Source organism: Hippocampus guttulatus, chromosome 5, assembly GCF_054856545.1.
Source record: "Hippocampus guttulatus isolate MCC_2025c chromosome 5, RoL_Hgut_1.0, whole genome shotgun sequence".
Lineage (NCBI taxonomy): Eukaryota > Metazoa > Chordata > Actinopteri > Syngnathiformes > Syngnathidae > Hippocampus > Hippocampus guttulatus.
The window spans coordinates 12,796,656-12,817,267 of record NC_141265.1 but is presented as its reverse complement, the minus strand read 5'-3'; the positions used below and the strand labels follow the sequence as shown (position 1 = coordinate 12,817,267).

The 20,612-nt window shown below is 40.0% G+C and overlaps 2 protein-coding genes across 6 annotated transcripts in view; both read left to right on the top strand.

Annotated features, from left to right (window-relative positions):
- Positions 1-9,062, top strand: part of pdlim5a (PDZ and LIM domain 5a) — a 39,804-nt gene extending 30,742 nt beyond the window's left edge. For all 4 annotated transcript variants that reach the window (XM_086112197.1, XM_086112200.1, XM_086112198.1 and 1 more), the window contains 6 exons: positions 2,924-2,997; positions 3,653-3,848; positions 4,684-4,864; positions 6,766-6,886; positions 7,767-7,882; positions 8,610-9,062. In XM_086112197.1, the coding sequence (XP_085968323.1) occupies positions 2,924-2,997; positions 3,653-3,848; positions 4,684-4,864; positions 6,766-6,886; positions 7,767-7,882; positions 8,610-8,699 (778 nt within the window). In that variant the 3' untranslated portion in view covers positions 8,700-9,062. The remainder of the gene's footprint in view (positions 1-2,923; positions 2,998-3,652; positions 3,849-4,683; positions 4,865-6,765; positions 6,887-7,766; positions 7,883-8,609) is intronic.
- A 362-nt stretch (positions 9,063-9,424) lies between these two features.
- The window catches only part of bmpr1ba (bone morphogenetic protein receptor, type IBa), a 52,525-nt gene continuing 41,337 nt past the window's right edge, over positions 9,425-20,612 (top strand). For both annotated transcript variants that reach the window (XM_086111211.1, XM_086111210.1), the window contains exon 1: positions 9,425-9,548. The gene's annotated coding sequence lies outside the window, so the exon portion shown is untranslated. The remainder of the gene's footprint in view (positions 9,549-20,612) is intronic.

Here is a 20,612-nt window from a genome sequence, read left to right as displayed (position 1 = left end):
GACAAGGCAGTGATCACATGCACACACGCTCCATTCTTTAATGGCGTACAGTTGTGTCGAGAAGCCAGTGAGTGATCTCTGTGAGACACTGCCAAAAGCTCCTTTCACGCCAACCGCAGAGTGTTAAAAGTTGTCTCTGGGGACATATGGACCGTCTTCTGGTGCCAAGGTAATGGGAACGCATTTGCTGCTCTGAAACTATGCCGACACCCAAAGCCCTGAAATGAATGAGGCAGCAATTTCTGTTTATACTTAAAGTAGGACAGTAACATCTTGTCTGTATTAACATTTCAAATCTTTACTGCACAGTGGTACCTTGACGTACCACCAAACTTGTGACTCAATTCACTTGTATTGAAACGCCATGATGTGTTCCACCCCCCCCCCAAAAAAAACGTCCTTTTGGGGGCGGGGGGGGGGTTATAGCCTCCAGAGCCTGATAGTCTCTTTAAACTGGATTAAGTCTGCCCTGTCTCGAGGCAGATTATCTGCAATCGATGCAAACAAAGTCCTTTTTTTTACTTATATACTGTTTGTGTGTATACCGAGTCGCCTTCAAAATCGATGAATTTGATTTCTGCATTTTGATATGTAAAAATAACAGAAAAGAAGCAATATATTGTGGATGCTCCACTGGCTCCCGAAATCATTTTATATCAGGGTTTTATATTGTTTCATTAACTCCAGTGTTACAAACAAAATAGCTAACACGGTAAGCTCAAATAAAAAATTGAAAATGTTACTTTTTAACAGTTTGGAGGCAAATAGTATGATTTCTGAAATGTCTGCCTTCAGCAGCAGTATTTCAGACAGTCTAGTAATAAGGTGCCCATCACTTGAAAGGTGCTTTAAATCTTCACCCATATTTGCTGATCATGTTATAGGTGGAGAAACTCAGTAATGGGTGGCTATTTTGCAAATTGTATTGTAGTTCGGTGGAAGTCCCGAATGGAGCACTCACAGACACATTGTCAAAAATATGTAGCTCACAAAAGGTTGACTTGCTTGTGTTATTTGACACTCGATAGGTGGGCAGGCGCTCGACAGACCAAACTATTTGCATACAAACTTTAAAAAATCCATTTTCCATAATATGTCCCCTTGAAGACTCTGTCACCACATAGAGTGCCGTCATGGCAGCAGTTGCCATAACGTGTCTCATGTGAGAACAGCCAGGCTTGATCAGAGTGGGGGCAATAATCCAAATTGGCAGCGGCCTCAAGTCTACCATTTGAGTGTGATCCACGTGTGTGTGTGTGTGTGTGTGTGTGTGTGTGTGTGTACAAAGGACATTCTTGGCCCACCCAAGCTTCTCAGCTGCCCCTTGTGAGCACATACAGTACATGGAAACACACGCTACTACTAAAGGCTTTGTTTTTAAAGAAATCCTGTAATAATAATAATAATAATAACAATAATAATAGCAGTAGTAGTAGTAGTAGTATAAGGTAGAAAGTGAGATTTTTCCAGTTATGTGTCATTCCTTCTTTCCATTTCCGAGTAAAATATGGCGGGACGCAGCTCCGTAACCCGCACAAGGCGGTGTCTATGTACAGTATAGGCCCATATGTCTTTGCAAACACATTCACAATCACACTTTGTAATGGCAGTGTTTCGATTTTCCAGTCACCGTAGTTTATTGTCTTCTCAAACAGTACATAGCTGACATCAACTCAAGTTAATGTAGGACCAGCTATTGGTGAGCTAAAATGTGACGCTGACGTAGCTAACCAGGGTGTGTGGATTTCATCGTAGGTAGAGGTAGATGTTGTGTCCCGTCTTTGAGTTGCACACTTTGTATGGTGCCATTCCCTGTCAAGATTTCATCAAAACATAATTCTTGAATCATCTTTGGATCACCCTCCATGAGACTTGTTTCATTGAGGTGGCTTCTGCGCTCTGCCTCGTAGCAGAATGGTGAGTTGCCAGCTTTCCAGCACACACAACACAAGACCTGAATTTTTCAAATCCAAAGCCCACGATATTGAAGATTCAGATTCAGATGTCAATTGAGTTGAGTTGAGACCTGTCAATTCACACCGTAGCTCAAGTCAAATTAAGTCATCAATTTGAGTCTCATGAAAACCAAATCATATTCATGTGTTTTGTAAGTTTGAGCAAGGCAAGTTCTAAAACTGGTCACTCAACTCCCCCCACCTCTGCCTGTATCACACTGTAACTTAATAATCATCCCAGGTGAATGAATTGAAGCAGATGGGAGGGAACCATCATGAGTTGTTTGCGCTGGTAGTCTACCATCTGTCTGCACCACATCTGGACTCGATGCTTGTCAGCACTATACGCAGTGACTCTCACTTGACTCCTTCCACTTGATATTGTGGCTCTGGTTCAGAATATGCGTGTTATGTTATATTCTTACGGGCTATTATCACAAGGCTGTCGGCTGTGCAGTGAAATCCATTCCAAGAAGGAAGCTGACTGTGTGGAATGGAGTGCTGTGTTGTTTTGGGCAGGACCATATTTATCTCTGCTCTGTCAGCGGGTAGGTGGTCTTGACGGTGTCTTGCTTGTATTCCAACAATGGCAGCCAAGAGAGAGTGTATGTGCCAGCATAAAAAAGTGACACATTCCACATTCAGATTATTCTGATTTAATGTGCAAATGTTTGATAGAATACTGCTTTATTTTAGGAAAGGAGGACAGTAACCTAGAACGGTGGCCCCGCAAACTTTTTGGTGTCACGAACCAGTTGAGACGAGTACATGCTGTTCGCAACATTTTATTGACATACATTTTTTTCCCCATTCATTTCAAACACGGTGATTCCACTGTACAACAAACGTAAAATACCGGTAAAATAAAATAACACGGATGGATATTTGCTCTGTATCAAATATCAAATACATTTGAATGTTGATTTCATGTACAATTATAAACCAATGGCTTACTTTGCTATACACAGTGAAGAGCCTGAGCCCAGCAGCCACGAGTCGGCTACTGTCAAGACCATGATCAAATCACCCGCAACAACTCAAGGTAATACACGTGTATGCGTCCATGCGAGTGTGTGAGCGTGTGTGTGTGTATGACAGCACAAAGCCTCGATTATTTACCGTAACTGTGTCCATCTACCATGTTGTGGCCACAGTGTACATGTTTAGACAGGTGTGTCTTCTGAATATTTTAACTGCAAGAGTCTTGTCTTGTTGCTGCTATGTTTGTTAATGTGTGTGTGTACGTGTGCGTGCGCATGTGTGTATGTGTGTGTCTTTTCAATGACTGATGTGGAAAATCCATAGTTGTGACTCAAGTAAACTCGCTTAGCCCACACCTGTGGTCCGCAGACAGGGAGGGCAGATGTCAAACAATTCGCGCACGTGCCTATGAACACACACACACACACACACGCGCGTGCATACATTTTTCCCTTAGTAAATAATGGAAATATAATACACTAAACCCCCTCCTTTCCTGATTATCTGTCTTGCTATTTTGCAGATTTTTTTTTTGTCCAGTTATAACTCAATTTTAGGGGTTGTTTATTTTTGGATGTAATTCCACTTTTAGCCACTAGGTGGTGGTAGACGATTATGTTGACATGATTGTTGAAGTAGTGAGATGATAAATTGTTACTGTCTAAAAAAGGAACTTTATTACAGTAAAGACAGGAATTCATCTTCATCCTCCACAGGCGTCAGTCCACAGTGTGGTTTAATCACACCATCCTTTGGCGTCAAGTCCAATGGCAGCATGCCAATGTGTCCTGCCCCTGCCCGCCCTGTGCCTCGGGCCCACCCTAAAGACGAGGATTCGCTGGTGCAAATGGCAGAACACTACCCTGCCGGGACTCGCACACCCATGTGTGGCCACTGCAACAAGGTCATCAGGTAAGGTAAAATGATCGCATTTGGAATTATAATATTTTCCCATGACAGTGGACTCCCATTTATCACGGGGGATAAAATTCAGACCTACCCGCCTTTTCAAATTTCTTTCTTTTTTTTTAATAGAAAATATAGAAGCACAGCATACAACAAAAGAAGATTAGAGATGACATATTTAAACAGCCAAATGTTCACCAAAACAATTACATTTTATCAGATGAAATTAGCTTACTTCAAGAATACACTATGTCACTGGTGTCAAACTCAAGGCCCGGGGACCAGATCTGGCCCGCCACATCATTTGATGTGGCCCGCGAAAGCAAATCAAACATATCAACTTCCATGATGCTTGCTAAAATCTCGACCAAAATTTAAAATTCTCATATGTAATAAATAAGAGACATATTGTAAGCATTTTCTTTATAAACCTTTATTTACTTTTTTCATTTGGTTTCAGACATAACGGCCCTCCACTAAAATGTGGCCCACGACAAAAATGAGTTTGACACCCCTGCACTATGTTGTAAAATGCCATAGATGAGCTAATGTAAATTAGCATCGATGTTGCAGCATTTACCAGTTTTAAACGCCTACTACTTTAACACACAGAGCAGGAACTCGACAGACAGAGCATGCAACAGGATTTCTAGCAGTGGGAACAGCAACTATTACTGGACCTTCTCTGCCCATTCTTCTTGCTCTTTTTATACTGTATTTGTTGAGTAGATCTCAGAGCGGTACAGCATGTTGTGGCATAACATGTTACTAAACTGAAGGTATGCAACTTTAAAGCCAGCATATGAATACGATATTGTTGTTTTTGTTGGTGTTGTTTCAGGGGACCTTTTTTGGTGGCAATGGGCAAATCATGGCATAAAGAAGAATTCAATTGCGTTCATTGCTGCACGTCACTGGCTGACATTGGCTTTGTGGAAGAGCAAGGCCGCGTTTACTGCGAACACTGCTATGAAGACTTTTTTGCGCCCACATGTAGCCGCTGCCAAGCCAAGATACTGGGGGTGAGTGGGTTGCACTTTGCAGGACATCTTAATCTGTTATATTTGGAGTATGTTTTGAGTCCGTCACTCATCCTATAATATCATATGGTATCGTATAATAAATAGCTCACCGTATCAAATACAAACATTTGAATGCTTTTTTTTGATATAAAACTGTGGACAGTGACACAAGTTATAGTCAGGCTTCTCTCTGTGTTGACAGAATTAAGCTTTGGAGGCTTTGAAAGCTGCAAATGTAACTTTTAACCCGACATGTCAGGAAGCCGAGATATGTGCGCGCTGCAGTTCACTGATGTTCATCCGTCACGTGTTCCAAACCTCTTGAGGGCCGACAATCCCCTTCAAAACCCTCAATTTCTCACACATCTTCAAGCAGCTTAGGGCGTCTTATTAACCTGTTTTTTCGCCCTCTTGCCCTTAAGCCCCCCCCCCCAATTTAGTGTGACCCGTCAACTTTTCCATTGATTCTCTGTTCCGGTGGTGTTCTCACACTCTTCAAGGTGGGGAATGGCTATTTTAAGCCGAGTCATGAGCTCCCAGAGGACGAAAAAGAAGGAGAAAAAAAAAGTGTGATCATTAAGTTAGTCGTAATAGTGCAAGTGTGACATTATGATTCAATGGGTGCACTGTGCCAAAAAGTCACCTTAAGTAAATTATAATAAAATTATAAGTTCAGTTCCCAATACATGGTAGTGGTTGTACACAATCAGGGCGCCAGACTAACTTTTTGGACAAGCACAACAATGGCCCCTTGGTATTAAAAAAAAAAACCCCCAAAGCAACTATCAAAACAAAAAAAGTTTTATTGATAGGGTTTCTCCAAATCAGGAATTTTTGAAGATGTTTCTAGATATATAACGTATAGATATCGATAACGTAAAAAGAAAAATAGCCAAAACCGTAGGGATCCTCTACAAAACCAAGGAAGTGCTAAATAAGAGATCTTTGTACACATTATACACTTCATTATTATTACCATATATGACCTACTGTGTGGAAATATGGGGAAATGCCTGCAAAACAAACACACTCCCTATTCTCAACCTACAAAAAAAAGCAATTCGAATTATTAATAGATCAAAATATACGGAACCCACAAATCCACTATTTATCAAATTAAATACGATGAAATTTTATGACCTGGTTGACTTTAAAACCGCCCAATTAATGTACAAAGCACACAATAACCTGCTCTGCCAAAACATTCAGAAGTTTTTCGAAATTCGAGAAAGCAGCTATGATTTAAGAGGTACCAACTTATTCAAAAAACTCAAAACAAGAACAAACATCAAGCAAAGAAGTGTATCTATCAAAGGTGTTAATCTGTGGAATAATCTCGAAACGGACCTGAAAATGAGTAAATCGCTTGCTGAGTTCAAAAACAAATTCAAAAAAATAGTACAAACAACCTACATCAATCAGAGTTAAAATGATAAATTCAAAACATTAAATATAATGATAAATCAGAACTAAGTTGATAAATAGAGAAAGGTATATAAATATCCATTATGAATACAAGAGAAAATTGACACAAGAGTGTCAGGGTGTGGAAGTATATAATCCCGATACAAACCAAAAGTTGTAAAAATATCACGGTTAAGGGTAAAGTATGAGCCTTAATGGAGACTTCTTTCTTCTTACTTTTTTCTTTTCTGATTGATATAAAAATGATTTATTAGATACAATCACATAACGGGGTAGGACTAGATAAGTTTTTTACTTCTTCCTACTCCCTTGAACATAATAACTGTGTTGTATGAAGATTGATTTCTTTCTTTTTTTATCTACCTTATTTTCTGTCAAATTATTACTGTATATATGTTTTATGTTCAATAAACAAACAAACAAACAAACAAACAAACAAGATGTTTCTATTGTAGCTAACCTGTTTTTGTGTCCAGGAAGTGATCAATGCCCTCAAGCAGACGTGGCATGTCCACTGCTTCCTGTGTGCTTCCTGTCAGCAGCCCATCCGAAATAACACCTTCCACCTGGAGGATGGCGAACCTTACTGCGAGCAAGGTGAGACGAAGAAACAACGGAAGCAGACCATCTATCATTTCTATTTTTTAAACGTTGCGGATCATTGTCGCTGTTCTGAAGTTAACCCCAAAAAGCGTCAAATGTTGTCCAATGTCAAAAAAGCCAATAAGGTGCCGTCTCAGCCGCTTGTGGATTCGGAATGCAATCCTGAAAAATGTCACTAAAACCAAGTTTAATTTTCCTGGAACTCACCTGGAGTTAAGTCACTTCAACTCTAAACTTACTCAAAATCGACTCCAGGTTAATTATAAAAGTGCAACCCTGGCATAATTGTGTGGAATAGAACATATATAGAACATTAAATGATTAATTAAAAATTATTTCACGCCAATCATTCTTACCTCCATCAAGAAAGTTGCGCTGTAATTGCCATTGCCCTACTTGACCTTAGCATACTCTATTGCAACTATAACGTCAGCAGTAATATGTCACAATGTAATCTATTTCATGTATAATTTACTGCAATGTAACTTACCGTAATATAATATCGTGTAGGGTCGCATTGCAGCGTATCACATTGTAACACACTATTTCTAGCAAATACATTGTACTCTTTTTTTCACAAACACAAGGAGACAGAGAGGAAGGCCAAAGAGGAGATTCATGGATGCCGTGAGGAAAGACATGCAGGTAGTTGGAGTCAGAGTAGAGGATGCAGAGAACAGGGAAAGATGGAAATTAATGACTCCCTGTGGCAACCCCTGAAAAGGGGCAAGCCGAAAGGCGAAGAAGAAGAAGATGCAATAACTGTCAAATAAAAATGATTTGAGGCAATTATGGTAATAGGCCGACGATATGCTTTTGTCACATTGCACGCTTGTACGGCTATTTAATTTACTGTGTGTGTTGTCTGTCATAGACTTCTACAGATTGTTTGGCACGGGCTGCCACGGCTGTGAGTTTCCCATCGAGGCGGGAGACAAGTTCCTGGAGGCGCTGGGCTACCCGTGGCATGACACCTGCTTTGTGTGCTCCGTAAGTGCAACAGATTGTTCAACATACTTATCTCCGTGGTTTCCCACCTCGGACTCTCTATACCAGGGGTGCCCATTACGTCGATCCTGATCTACCGGTAGATCTAAAACAGGTCCCAAGTAGATCCGAAGAGTGTCGAGGAGAAAAAAAACAAACAACCATTTGTGTGTCTTTGTACATGTTAGTAATATATTTTTTGTGTTAATGTACGCTGCACCATAATCATCCTATCAGTCTCCTTTTCACAACATAAATATTTAAAAAATAAAATAAAGCAGGTAAATCTTGAATTTATGGTGGCGGGTGATGACGTCACCGGAAGTTGTTTGCGCTCAGCAGTCTGCAATTGCAGCTTGTGATCAGAGCTGTTGCGCTCTATCTTTTATCGACATTATTCTCATTCAGAGTTTGCTTCGTGTACAATTCACCGAGAGCACGGGCAAAGAATAGGAACCTAGGAGGGCCCAGGGAAGCACTTTAAAACGGTACGTGTGAGCTACGATAGTTAACAAGCTGCAAAAGTGCATCGCATGCCTCAGTTTCAGGCTGTTTCTCATCATGGCGTGTGTGTGCGTGTGCGTGTGCATGTACGTGTGCGTGTGTGTGTGTGTGTGTGTCGGTAAGGGTAGATCCCATGAGGTTAGTTGATCGAAAAGTAGATCTTTGGTCCAAAAGGTTTGGGCATCCCAGCTCTATACTGTATTGTCTTTTTTTTTTTTACACACAGGTGTGCTCCACCACTCTGGAGGGTCAGACGTTCTTCTCCAAGAAAGACAAGCCTCTTTGCAAAAAGCATGCACACACACTAAAAATCTAACTTTTTTTTTTTGGCAATGATGATTTATTTGGAAAGAAGTGTTTTTTTTTTTTGTTCCAGTCATTGTTAACAGAAACACTAAAATTTCTGATAGTTGAAATACTACATTTAGTTTATTGTTCAAATAGACTGGTATTCAAAACACAACCATGTATACCATATTGTTACTCATATTGTTACTTATATACTCGTATTGTTATTTTACACGATACTGTCATGCACATTTTTTTTGGTTGATTATTGCTTTTCTTTACTACCAACATGCCTATTAATACATGCATTTCAATATGAACTGGTGAAACAGGTAATGTTTAATATAATGACTGTAATCCCCCAACAATTTGTGAAAAAATAAACACCCCATCTGCAGTTGAAACATGGCGGAAAATGTTGCATTTTACTTTTACATTACACAACGATAAAACAATTTCACATTATGCCAAACATGTCAATCATGTATTCTATATTTTACCAAAATTCACTCCTTTTTATACATGATTGGAAGGTGGTAAAATAAATGCACAATTATGCGTTATATCAAAAAGTGGATATTACCCACACACTGTACTATACTATCCTACATTACTATTATTATTATGCAGCACCACGCGTGAGGAGAGGGACGTGAACCCAACAAAGTGCGCGCACGCTCGCACTGTCGCACAGCAATAGGCGCAGGCACGTACAGGTACGCGCACACATGACGTGACATTCTCGTGCACGAGGGCGGCTTGGAGACTGGCAAACCCTTCCACGCAAAGTCACATCTTTTCAGCCGGACCTAGTAACTTTCTTCCATATATTTCCCGAACCTTTGCAGACAGTGACGGGACGCCACGTCGGCCCTAGGTAAGTTTTAAGTGGAGTTTTGTTTCATTTCTGGAGAGTTAAAGCGGCAAGATGACGCACAGTTTGTTTGAGGTCTCGTGCCGAATGAGTTGGTTTGTTGATTGACATGATGTAGCTTCCTGACTGCGGAGCAGCGAGCGAGTTTTTTTTTTTTAACGCTCTCAGAGACGAAAATGTACTTCATTAAGTTGCTTGTGGAATCTAGCTAAGTCTCTCTTATGGGTGTATTTTAAGTTAATTTTCAGTCAAATGATTGTTAAAAAGCTATAAAGTTATGTATTTTATTTTGAATGGGCTAAACGGTTTCTATGACCTTTTTGGACAAGACGTAAGTCACAACTATTATTAGAATAATAAATATTACAGCATCAATGTCTTCTACCATCACGACAATCCCTCACTGTCTTAACAGTTTTCTGCATGTAATTCTTGTAATTATTTAAAAAGATATCTATCTATCTATCTATGCAGTATATACACACATTAAGAGAGAGTACCAATGTTTATTAAAAATATACTGTACATTGGGAATAAAAGTTACAATATTTATTAAAAATTATTCATCATTTCAGTTTTTCTTTTAATCACAAGCAATTATTACAGCAGTCATCTCCAGTGACTATCCTGGCAGCCCAACAGTATTCTATATATTATTTCCTGCTATAATTTTAACAAGGTGGAACAGTGGATGACTGGTTCGCACATCTGCATCACAGTAGAGATCATGCATTCGATTCTGGGCCCTGGCCTTCCTGTGTGGAGTTTGCGTATTCTCTCCGTGCCAGTGTGCATTTTCTCCGGGTACTCAGGTTTCCTTCCATATTCCCAAAACATGCATGGTAGGTTAATGGAACACTTTAAATTGTCCATAAGTGTAATTGTGAGTGTGAATGGTTGTTTGTCTTAGTGTGCCCTGTGATTGGCTGTCAACCAGTTGAGGGTGTACCCCACCTACTGCCTGAAGCCAACTGTCACACCCACGACCATGCCACCGACCCTGGTGAGGATAAGTGGTTCAGATAATGGATGGCTAATTTTAACAGAAAATCAGGTATAATTTTCAAGTTGAAAAAAGCCTTTTTAAAAGAAAAAAGGAAAACATCTTTATTTTAAGTATTACAGGATATCAATACACTCATGGGGAGGCTGCTCTGCCACAAAAAAGCCAAAGAAAAAGCAAAATGCCCATTGTTATTACTCTAATGCTTTCTGACAGTGCATGTCATTTTTCCAAACATTCTGTTTTATTTCTGAATTGAAATCTACAACCACATTAGAGCGTGTATGTAAACACTTTTCCTAGTTTACGTAAATAAGCGGCAATCCTATTTGGATCAAGAACACATGATGCAAATCTGCCAAGCGGCCAGCCACATTGGCTCAATTGGCTGTGTAATTGAGTTTCACATTGCGGCTGTAAACATGACGCTCGCATCACTTTTACTTTGTGCGTGCGTGCGTGCGTGTGTGTGTGTTTGTGTGTGTGTGTGTGTGAGCGCCCGCATGCGTGTGAACACATGCGCTTAATAGTATCATATACCGCGTGATTCAAGACAAGACGTCTGATTCTGACAATTAAACATTGCCAGCGCTTGCGTGTATTTGCCATGAAAGCTGAGCCAAACGTAAATATTACAGATGCCCATTTAAACAAGAAAAAATATTCAAATGGCCACCCACATTAAGTATGTCTGTATCCCATTCTACTGTGTTATGCTTATGCAGGTACTTCACGCATCTGTTACAAAATTACCATACCAAAGGTTCAAATGATTTGCGTGGTGACATGATGTACATGTCAATCTTATCTCAAATCATCTTTCCCTGTTGAAATGAATGCAAATGCTATTAATTCATTCCAGCCTCCCAAAAAACACAAATATTTTATGTGTTTTTTTTAAACAAAAAATAGCACTCTAAATATAATATCGATATTACAATATACAAAATAATAGATAGAACATACATTAAAAATTTAACACAAATCAATCAGGATGTGAATTTACCACTTTGTGCATCAACATTCAATGGGCATTTTGCATGCTTGCATGCGTGTGTGCCTTGACCAACTGGAGGAAGTATAATGCAAACAAACATACAACACACATTTGATGATGAAACGGAGAAGACCATAGAAGCTAAGCTGCAGTTATATCAGTCGTTTTTTGCAGAGGAGAAAGAATATATGCCTATGAGTATTGTTGTCTGCTCTGTGTTGTTATTGTGTTCAAATAAAAAGAAGTTTAACCACGGCAATACCTCTGCTGGTTTTGTTCGCTGTCTATTGCGTTTTCCTGTACACCATGGACTGGTTGCCAGCAATCCGAGGGCACACCTAGACAAATGACCACTCATACTCAAAGTGACACCTAAGGACTCATTTAAAATAATGACTTTATTCTATTAATGTACATTTTTTTTCTTTTCACCGTTGCTCCGTTGTTTTTTTGGGAATATTTTGTGGAGGTACTTCTTATGATGAAATTGTTGGATACACTTGTATCAGATTGTCCTCGTGTACCTTTTGCTGTCCATTTTAGGCCATAGCAGCGACCCAATATTAATATTCACCTTTAAGCCTGTCCATCTAATGTTTCCAGAACCTCCTTATCTTCATCTTCAGGTTCATTACTTTGCTCGGACTGCTGCCCCCCTCAGGGTGGACCACTTATGGTCTCATGATGGATATTATCCTCTATAATTCACTTGGGGCACACAGTTCACCCCCCGTCCCCCGTCCATGCCTTCCCTTCTTGAATGATGCGACAAAAAGTTGCCATTGTCACCTTCTTTGAAATATTTTCCCGCCGTCCCTTGAATGGGGATTACAGACTCCGCTCTCAAAGACAGATCATTGGCAAAGACAACTTCAAAGTCATTTGACAGGAACCGAACTGATACGATATTGGTTTAGAGTTCCACCCAAAATTTGAATTTCAAATATATAATTTTGTTTGTTGAGTCAAATGTCAACTGGCTTACTTACAAAAATGGCTCAGATTGGTGGCCCAAGAGTAGATTTGTTCCCTCTTGTTGCCACTTTTCTTTCATATACTAAGTTTGACATTTTCACAGAAAACGCTTAAACAGTCGCACTGCTTGGTTTTGAACACGAAAGGCTGTTCCTGGTTTTCACCTCCTTCTGTCGGGTGTTTGGCTTGACTTCGTCCAGACCAAAAGTAATCGCGGCCCATGTCGACCGCTCTGGGGAACAAAAAACGTGGAGTGATGGAGTGATGAGCTGTGACCTGAGAGGGGAAGAGGGGGATTAGAAAAGACTGGGGCCAATGTAAAAAAAAACCCGATAAGCATCTGGATCCACTTGGGCCTAATTTCATACCTAACTTTGAGGACCCCAAATTTTCTTGCTAGCTCTTCTATGAGGCAATGTTTCATCAGTGATGGGATAAGTATTTCCCTCGGAGCAAATGTCAGGGAGGACCTTCATTTCATATTGTTGATGTTTTCTGGCTACTCTTGTTATTGGAAAGACCCACATTGTTTTTGTATGGAAACATGCAATATTGACAGTGTCGGTTTGACTTGGTTGTTTTCTTGGAGAGCAAACGGAAAGACTCTCTGATGTTTCAACAAAAAGTTGAGCTGTTGATCACTGTCCTCTCGTTTTGGCGTATCATGTGTATCCCTACCCATAGAAATTGTAAGCAACATAATTTCATCGAATGTAGTCTCCCTGCAGAACATATTTTTCGTCTCTTATCTGAATACATTCTTTCATTCTTACATGCTTTCTTTCCTACATTCTTTCCACTTTTTGCTTGCCTCTTGTGTAAATTGGCATGCTCCCTTTCATTTCTCGGAGCAATATTCGCTATCCCTATCCCCCACGAATATCGGGGGTTGTTTTTTAAATCGATAAATCGCACCATGTTCTGATCAGCTCAGTTATGGGTTTCTAAAATTATTTTTTTTGAACTCGCTGATCAGTGATCGGCCCCAAAATCCCGATCGTGCTAAGCCTACTGCCTACCACACAGGTGTCAAACTCTACCCCCCGAGGGACGGAAACCTGCATGTTTCGAATCAGGTCGTGGTAGAGGAGGGAAACATCTTGAAAACGTGCAAGATAGCAGCCCCCGAGGACCCAACCTGTGACCTACCACCTAATTAAGTAAACATTAAGTTATGGCGGTTACTGAGCGTGGGTTCCACATGACCGCACATTCTGATGACGCTGCACAAACTGATACATTTGCACAACATTCGGTATGTGGAAACATTGTATGTTAGGACCGTGGTAAACACTAAGGCACTCTCCCTTTGACTAATATTTTCCGCCACATCTCAGCCGCCATATGAAGCCGATCACTGATCTCATCTTGATCTCCAATTGGGCACCAATTTTGCCCCTGCGACATTGTCTTTGAGGCATATAAAATCAAATCTCAGGTGGGGGCTGTTTCTTCATTTTGCAATTTAATGCAAATTTATTTGTTTCTATCCCTCACAATTAGCGTTAATCAGGCTTCTGGGAATCTTTTGTGCGCCAATGTGTCATGCTGATTGGATCACCTTACTGACGTACGTGATGTAACATCACATCTTGGCAGTTTCTTACTTTCCGTCCACACAGATGGAGGGCCCATCACCAAGAGGTCTGTCGATCGCATCGTGCCAGGTTGCCTGGCAGATCAAATTAGGTGATATTCTGTTTATAGAAGCAGCTTGGACCAGATGCCCAAATGCTGAATTAGCGTTTGCCAGATCCCAAATGCTAACGAAGGTGGAGAAACGGATTCATTAAGCCCAGAGTCGCATCGTTCGCTTTCATAATCCTCCGTCATTGTCGGATAGTTACTAATCCTCGGAGGTGGCATTTCCACTCTGTATTTAAGTAGAAGTACAGATACTTGTGTAACAGATTTTAGAAAGGTGTTCTAAAATCTGTGACGCTGCTTTTATGGTGCTTCATTACAGATATAAAGTTGGTTTGCATGAATGGTTTTGTTATACATACCATAAATACAGGCGTTCCTCGCTTCATGATCAGCAGTGACTTATAAATTCAGAAAGCGTTGCCATTAAAAATGCAAAAACGGGGGCCAAGGTAAATACTTTTGCAGATCCAAGAACTGTTGGGCATTACCAACAGGACAGTACGAACACTAATTTATAGCTCAATACCTTTGTATTGATGACAAAACTATTCAACCCATGCCAATAAATGTTTCTTCCAGTCCATATTTACATCTGGGCTAAACTTAAACGGGTGTCGTGCTGTCACCCGTTTAATATATGCTATGATGCTGGAAGCTATGCTTTTATGAGCCATAACCCTTGAGCCACGCCCACTCAGCTTCCTGTCACCAGGAAAAAAAAAAGAACCCCATTAAAATGTAGCTCAACATTGCAAGCAAGTTGTCTCTATCAAATCTATACACCCAACATTTATCCTTTTTTATACACATTTTTAACTTTAATTTAATGCACAATTAGGAAAGAATACATTCATTTGAGCAATTGAGTAAAAATGTTGTGCACAATTTGGCTGCACCCTATCACTTCGGTCTTAACTAAACTCAAAAGAAGAATTATTGTGATCAGTGCGTCACATTTTTCCCCCAAATGTTTTTTCTACACAGTGGATACTAGCGGTTCAACACCTGCCGATTTTTTTCACGATTTTCTCTCTTTTTTAAAATCTTTTGTCATTGTTGTCTCTTTTTGTTTGTCTGTTTTTTTTTTTTAACTTGACACTATAATCCGATGTCTGTTGATTCTGGGTCTGTTAAATCGAGGTTCTACTGTAATTTGTAAAACATTCAATTTTTAATATTGTAAAACAACTTTTAATATTTAAATGTGATTTGAATTTGTGGTATATTTTCAATTTAAAGAATATTTTAAAAATAAATAAATTGGAGTTTGTCAGTTACTTGCTTGGATGCAATCCCCGACACATTTGTGGTTCCCCCTTTGTTATACAGCGACATTCTTTCTGTTTTCAGCTTACCTGTTGCAGCTTTCACGCACATGTCACGATTATCTCCCACAGATAGAACTGTCTGCAGGGCACCGCAGCGTCAATAACCCAAAATGCACTTCAAATCCCGTCAACAACCCATCCCGTCAACTTCACTCCATTTAAAACTGTCACATGCATGTTACAAACAACTTGTGTCGCCTCTCGGGATACACAAGTAAAATATAAGGGGAAAAGCCAGGTTGTCAGAGATTCCATACACAAGAGCCCACTGAGCTCTCCTGCGTTGCCCCCAGGTTTAGGTTCTCGCTAATCAAAGGTCCACACAGCCGTGACTGTTCAGTTCCAGGGCACTGGAGATGACTGGAAGGAAAGGAGGGAGGTACGGGGGAGATGGGGGCATGTGGGCACAAGGAAGGGTGGTGGGAGGCAGCGGGGGTAGTTCCTGCTAGTATGGTTGAGGTATGGATATGCGTGGTCGATTCTGCATGTTGACAAACAGATTGTATCGGTGATATGGATTCATTTAATAATGGCCAGTTAAGTAAGTTGTATTTGTGCGGCTATGCTAATGACTGTCACAAGTCCGAATGGTCAAGTATAGTGCATTATAATCAAGCTGTGATTTTGTATGGCTTTCCGATTGCGTGTTCAGTGTAGGTTTTGAGTCCCACAATACGTCATGGAAAGCAGTGAACGACCCGTCGTCTCTCGAATGTATCCCATGATGCAATGAGCCGAGTGGTGCGGAAAATATCTTTATTATACTCCATATGTAGAGCAAAACATTGCAACAAAGTGCTTATAACGGGGATGTGGCTGTGTCCGGAATGAACAAATCACATTAAAACTCTTTAAAACGAGAGTTGGCACTCTTAATGTGCCTCTGATTAACCCTAAATACATTTTGTTTTCTCGCAGAAGCCCCGAAGGGTTTGTGTTAAAACTCACTGCTATTTGGAACTATTCGTAATTCCCTCCATCTTGTCTAAGCTGGGGGCTTAGAACTAGAAAAAACACCCTCAAGCATGATGCTGGCCCCTCACCATTTTTCAACTGTAGTTATGGTTTTCTTTGGGTATTGAGCAGGTTTGTGTTTGTGCCAATTATGGTTCAAAAAAGTCAGTTTCATCTGACGAGAACAAAATCTCCCAAATACATGGGAGGAAATGTGTTATGGATTTGAAGGACTAATTCTTAGTCAGGATCATTAATATTAGGAATCAACAATTAATTGCCTTTGTAATGTAATTGCGATTTGATGACAGGTGGTCTCAGTATAGCAAGTAGTAAGTGATACATTCATAATATTATCGTTAAGTATTCTATGCAGACCTAAAATAAACAAAACATGCGTAGGTACGGTTTTGCGGTCCATATGAAGTTGTTCATTGACTTTCTGCTTTCCATGTTCTCAGACAACAAAGGAGGCTCATTGGGTGGATTTTTTTTTAACCCCTTTCCCCCCCTCCAGGCTGTGACCGGCCTCATAAACGTCTCCAGACACAAGGGCTCTGTCCGCCATCTGACAATGATTAGGCTGCGGCCTCCCTCAATACATGTCAAGACCGCACACTCAATTGCACTGCCACGCACCTTTATAACGCGGTCAAACGAGTCACCCGGACATTTAATATATATATACAGGTATATATATATATATATATATATATATATATATATATATATATATTTTTTTTTTGGGGGGGTGCAGGAAATGCCAATGAGAGGACAACTTAAAGTTTTCAGAGCAGGGGGGCGACAGCAACTCAGCATGGAGAAGAATAATGACTGAGCTTGAGGCCAACAAGCTGACCTTGTCTAAAGAGTAAATCTAGAAATTACCAACTGAAGCAAAAACAAATCATGATCTTACATTTATTACAATAACCTGCTCCACAATCAGCTTGCGTGAAACCCAATGACTGGAAAATATACAGTACTTGTTAGCTTTTAGCCGTGGCGGGTGTCATTTTGGTTCAAGGAGTCATACAATCTTGCTCAGTCACAACATACGCTATATGCAGAGGTGAGGATTGTACAAACTTTTGACCATCTGTCATTTGTCATCTGTCAGCGGCAGGGATCCGTTATCGTCAGTCCGTCATTTTTTTTCAAGCCGAACCAAATTGTAATCATTCGGTCAGTCCATCATATTTATTTTAATTTAATAATAATTTTAGTTTACTTGAAAGTCGGAATGCGCTAGCGCGGTCGTAAGGTCAAAATTACAGAAATATATTTGTATGAAAATCAATTTTCAGATGTAAATATGAACCAGTTGAATGAAAAGCAATATGTTCTCACACTGCCCAGCGAAGTAGTTCATTGTGGGATGAAACCTGAAAATGAATGTCAGAAGCGCTAGAAACCAATGACATCCTTTATTTGTATGTGTCTACTCTATATTCTTTTGCATATAAGCATTAACACACAAACACATTGTTGGGGATCAGACATTGACAAATGGACACTGGAAATCCCTCACCGGTTAATTTAATTTTCCGGTTGGAAAACATTTTTCTTTCTCACTGATTTGAGACACGAGAGCACAATTTTGCAGAGGAGCGTGTGATTTCTGCTGTAACACCATTTCACTCACCCTGTTTTTTCAAGATAAGAACTAATGTCTAATTATTTGGGGGGAAAATGTCAGACTTGCAGCGCCTTTGATTGACAAAACCGTTGAAGGATCTTTACCATAAAATTAAATAGATCTTTTGAGGAGCCTTTTTTCATGATCTCTTGCTCTACTATTAATCTTAGAAATGCCTCATGCAGAAAAACACTCCAGCTGTGATAACAGAAACATAAAAGAGTTGCTAGTGGCTAACCGCGCTAAGAGCTAACAAACAGGCAGCCTTTTTTAATTGCTACTGTACAGCGTTAATCAACAGCAGAGTGGGCTAAGCTAATTGTCCTAACATGCTACAACACAGACAGTTTGTACGGACGCGTTGGACTAGCAATGTGGAGAAAACATAAACTATTTTTAAGCATTTGGCCTACATTATATCAAAACGTTCGAAACTTAGTAGTAGGTAAACATTGTTTGTTTTATGATTCATTATTATGTTTGCAGTGCATAATTTCTGTTCCGTATTTTTCCCATAATGCCATGGGGTATGCACATGTGGAAGTCAATACCCTGCTAAATGCTAAAAACCTAGCATGTTTTTCCCTATGAAGCCACGGGGTATTGACTTCTTTAGCATTTAGCTAAAAACCTAGCAGTACGCATTTTCAAGTATGTTTGGACGTATTTGTCAACCCTATGTTAATAATTATTCCACATTTATAGTTCGGAGTGCCACGCTTCGGTACGTTTAAATATATATGACAAGTGTTATTTGTTGATTTTTATTTATTTTTATTTTTTGTATTTATTTATTTTTTAATACAAAGTTCCCACTATTGGTTAGCAAGCCTCACCACTGGCAATTCTTTCCTTGTCCTCACAGTCTGTTTTCTTGCTGACAACCACCTCAAGCTGCCCTGGGAAGCTGCATTCTAAACAATCGAGGCAATAATGTTAAAATTCAACAATAATACAAAAATGTCTTGATGCATGCTCGTGTTTTGTGAAGTTGAAAAGAGTTCACATGAGAGGAGAATTCAAAGCGACTGGCATCAATATCAACATTGTTTGATTAAATATGCTGTGGGAACGTTTTTCATTAAAGAACACACACACACACACACACACACACAAGAAAACCTACTGTGTTCTACATCACAAAACTCTTTTCATTTTTGAATTAATCCAAAGTATATTCTCCCATACAGACCTGGTAAATATTTAATTGTCTCTAGAAGCCAAGTTATCTTTTCATCATGACTAATGAAGTATTACATGAAAGCACCAATGTGATAACCAACTCTACACATTCAATGAGAACACTGATCTCTCAATTTCTCTGATCTCTCTCTCTCTTTGCCATGCCAACCTTGATTGCGTACGCCGCTGGTTGCCAAAGTTCATCGTCTGCACTCCCACAATTAATTTAGAATGAGTTTTTAAAGTAAACGGCGTTGCATTAGGGAAAGAAGAGCGACAGTTGCCCCATGCTCTGTATTAAACGTTGAGGCAACAGTAAAACAAACACAATGAGCACACTCATGCAGGCGCTGCTGTCAGCCACAGCTCTCAACCAGACACTTAGACGCCGACTCACTGACGTCAAACTGCAACCAAAAGGCCCCGCCTCTTTAAGGCACAGACACCGCAATGAATTAACAGCATTTTGTGTTCATTTTTGATGTTTGTATCTTTTGTGTTCAAATTCATCAAGTGAGCGGTGACGCTAATACTTGATTTGCTCATGGAGGCAGAATGACATCACCAAACCCCGGAATTACACTGGTCAATTATTGAACTGGTGTGGCGAATGACATCGTCAAATGCAAATACAATTTAGCCAAACATTTGAGTATGTGTCAGTTACTCTGATACCTACATTTCTGCTTACCTTTCGGCTTTGACCTGTTAGTGATTCAGCTGCTGCCGGAAAGGACTCTTTTGCTCTGGATCTTCAGCCAGCCAAGCCGCGAAGTCATTGGCTGAGAAACTGTATGTTTGGATGGCTATTATTATAATTAGCGCCACAGTTAAATCACGTTGGGGCAGAGTCAAGTTGCACATTGTTGTGTTCATATTTTTCCGAAATAAATATCTCAGCCTAGTTAATCATGTCCCTGCATCTTTTTTTTTTTTTAAATCTTGGTGTGCCTATTTAGATTTTTGATTGAAGAGCGTGGTCTTAAAGGCAGTTTTTTTTCTAATCACTGGTGGGTGGTCAGCTTGTGTGTGGCTGAGAGGTGTAGGCCACATGATTCATCGTCGACATGAATCCACATTCTGTTCGCACATTCGCCTGTTGACAAACTCCACAAATTTGCTCCCAAATGTTTTCTTATCTTGTTTGTTCATTTATTTTTTTTGTGATTCACCCAAACTGTGTATGAAGTAGTCTGTCTTCCTGAAAGCAGTGCAGAGTGTGCAGGGTGGGTGGTTTGGCGGTTTGTGGTAAAGGTAGCTGATGGGCATGTTTGATCAGTAGATTAGAAGCCAAGCTTAAAAATGAGAATTTAGTTGTAGGGGTGGTCTTGTGAATGGCTGG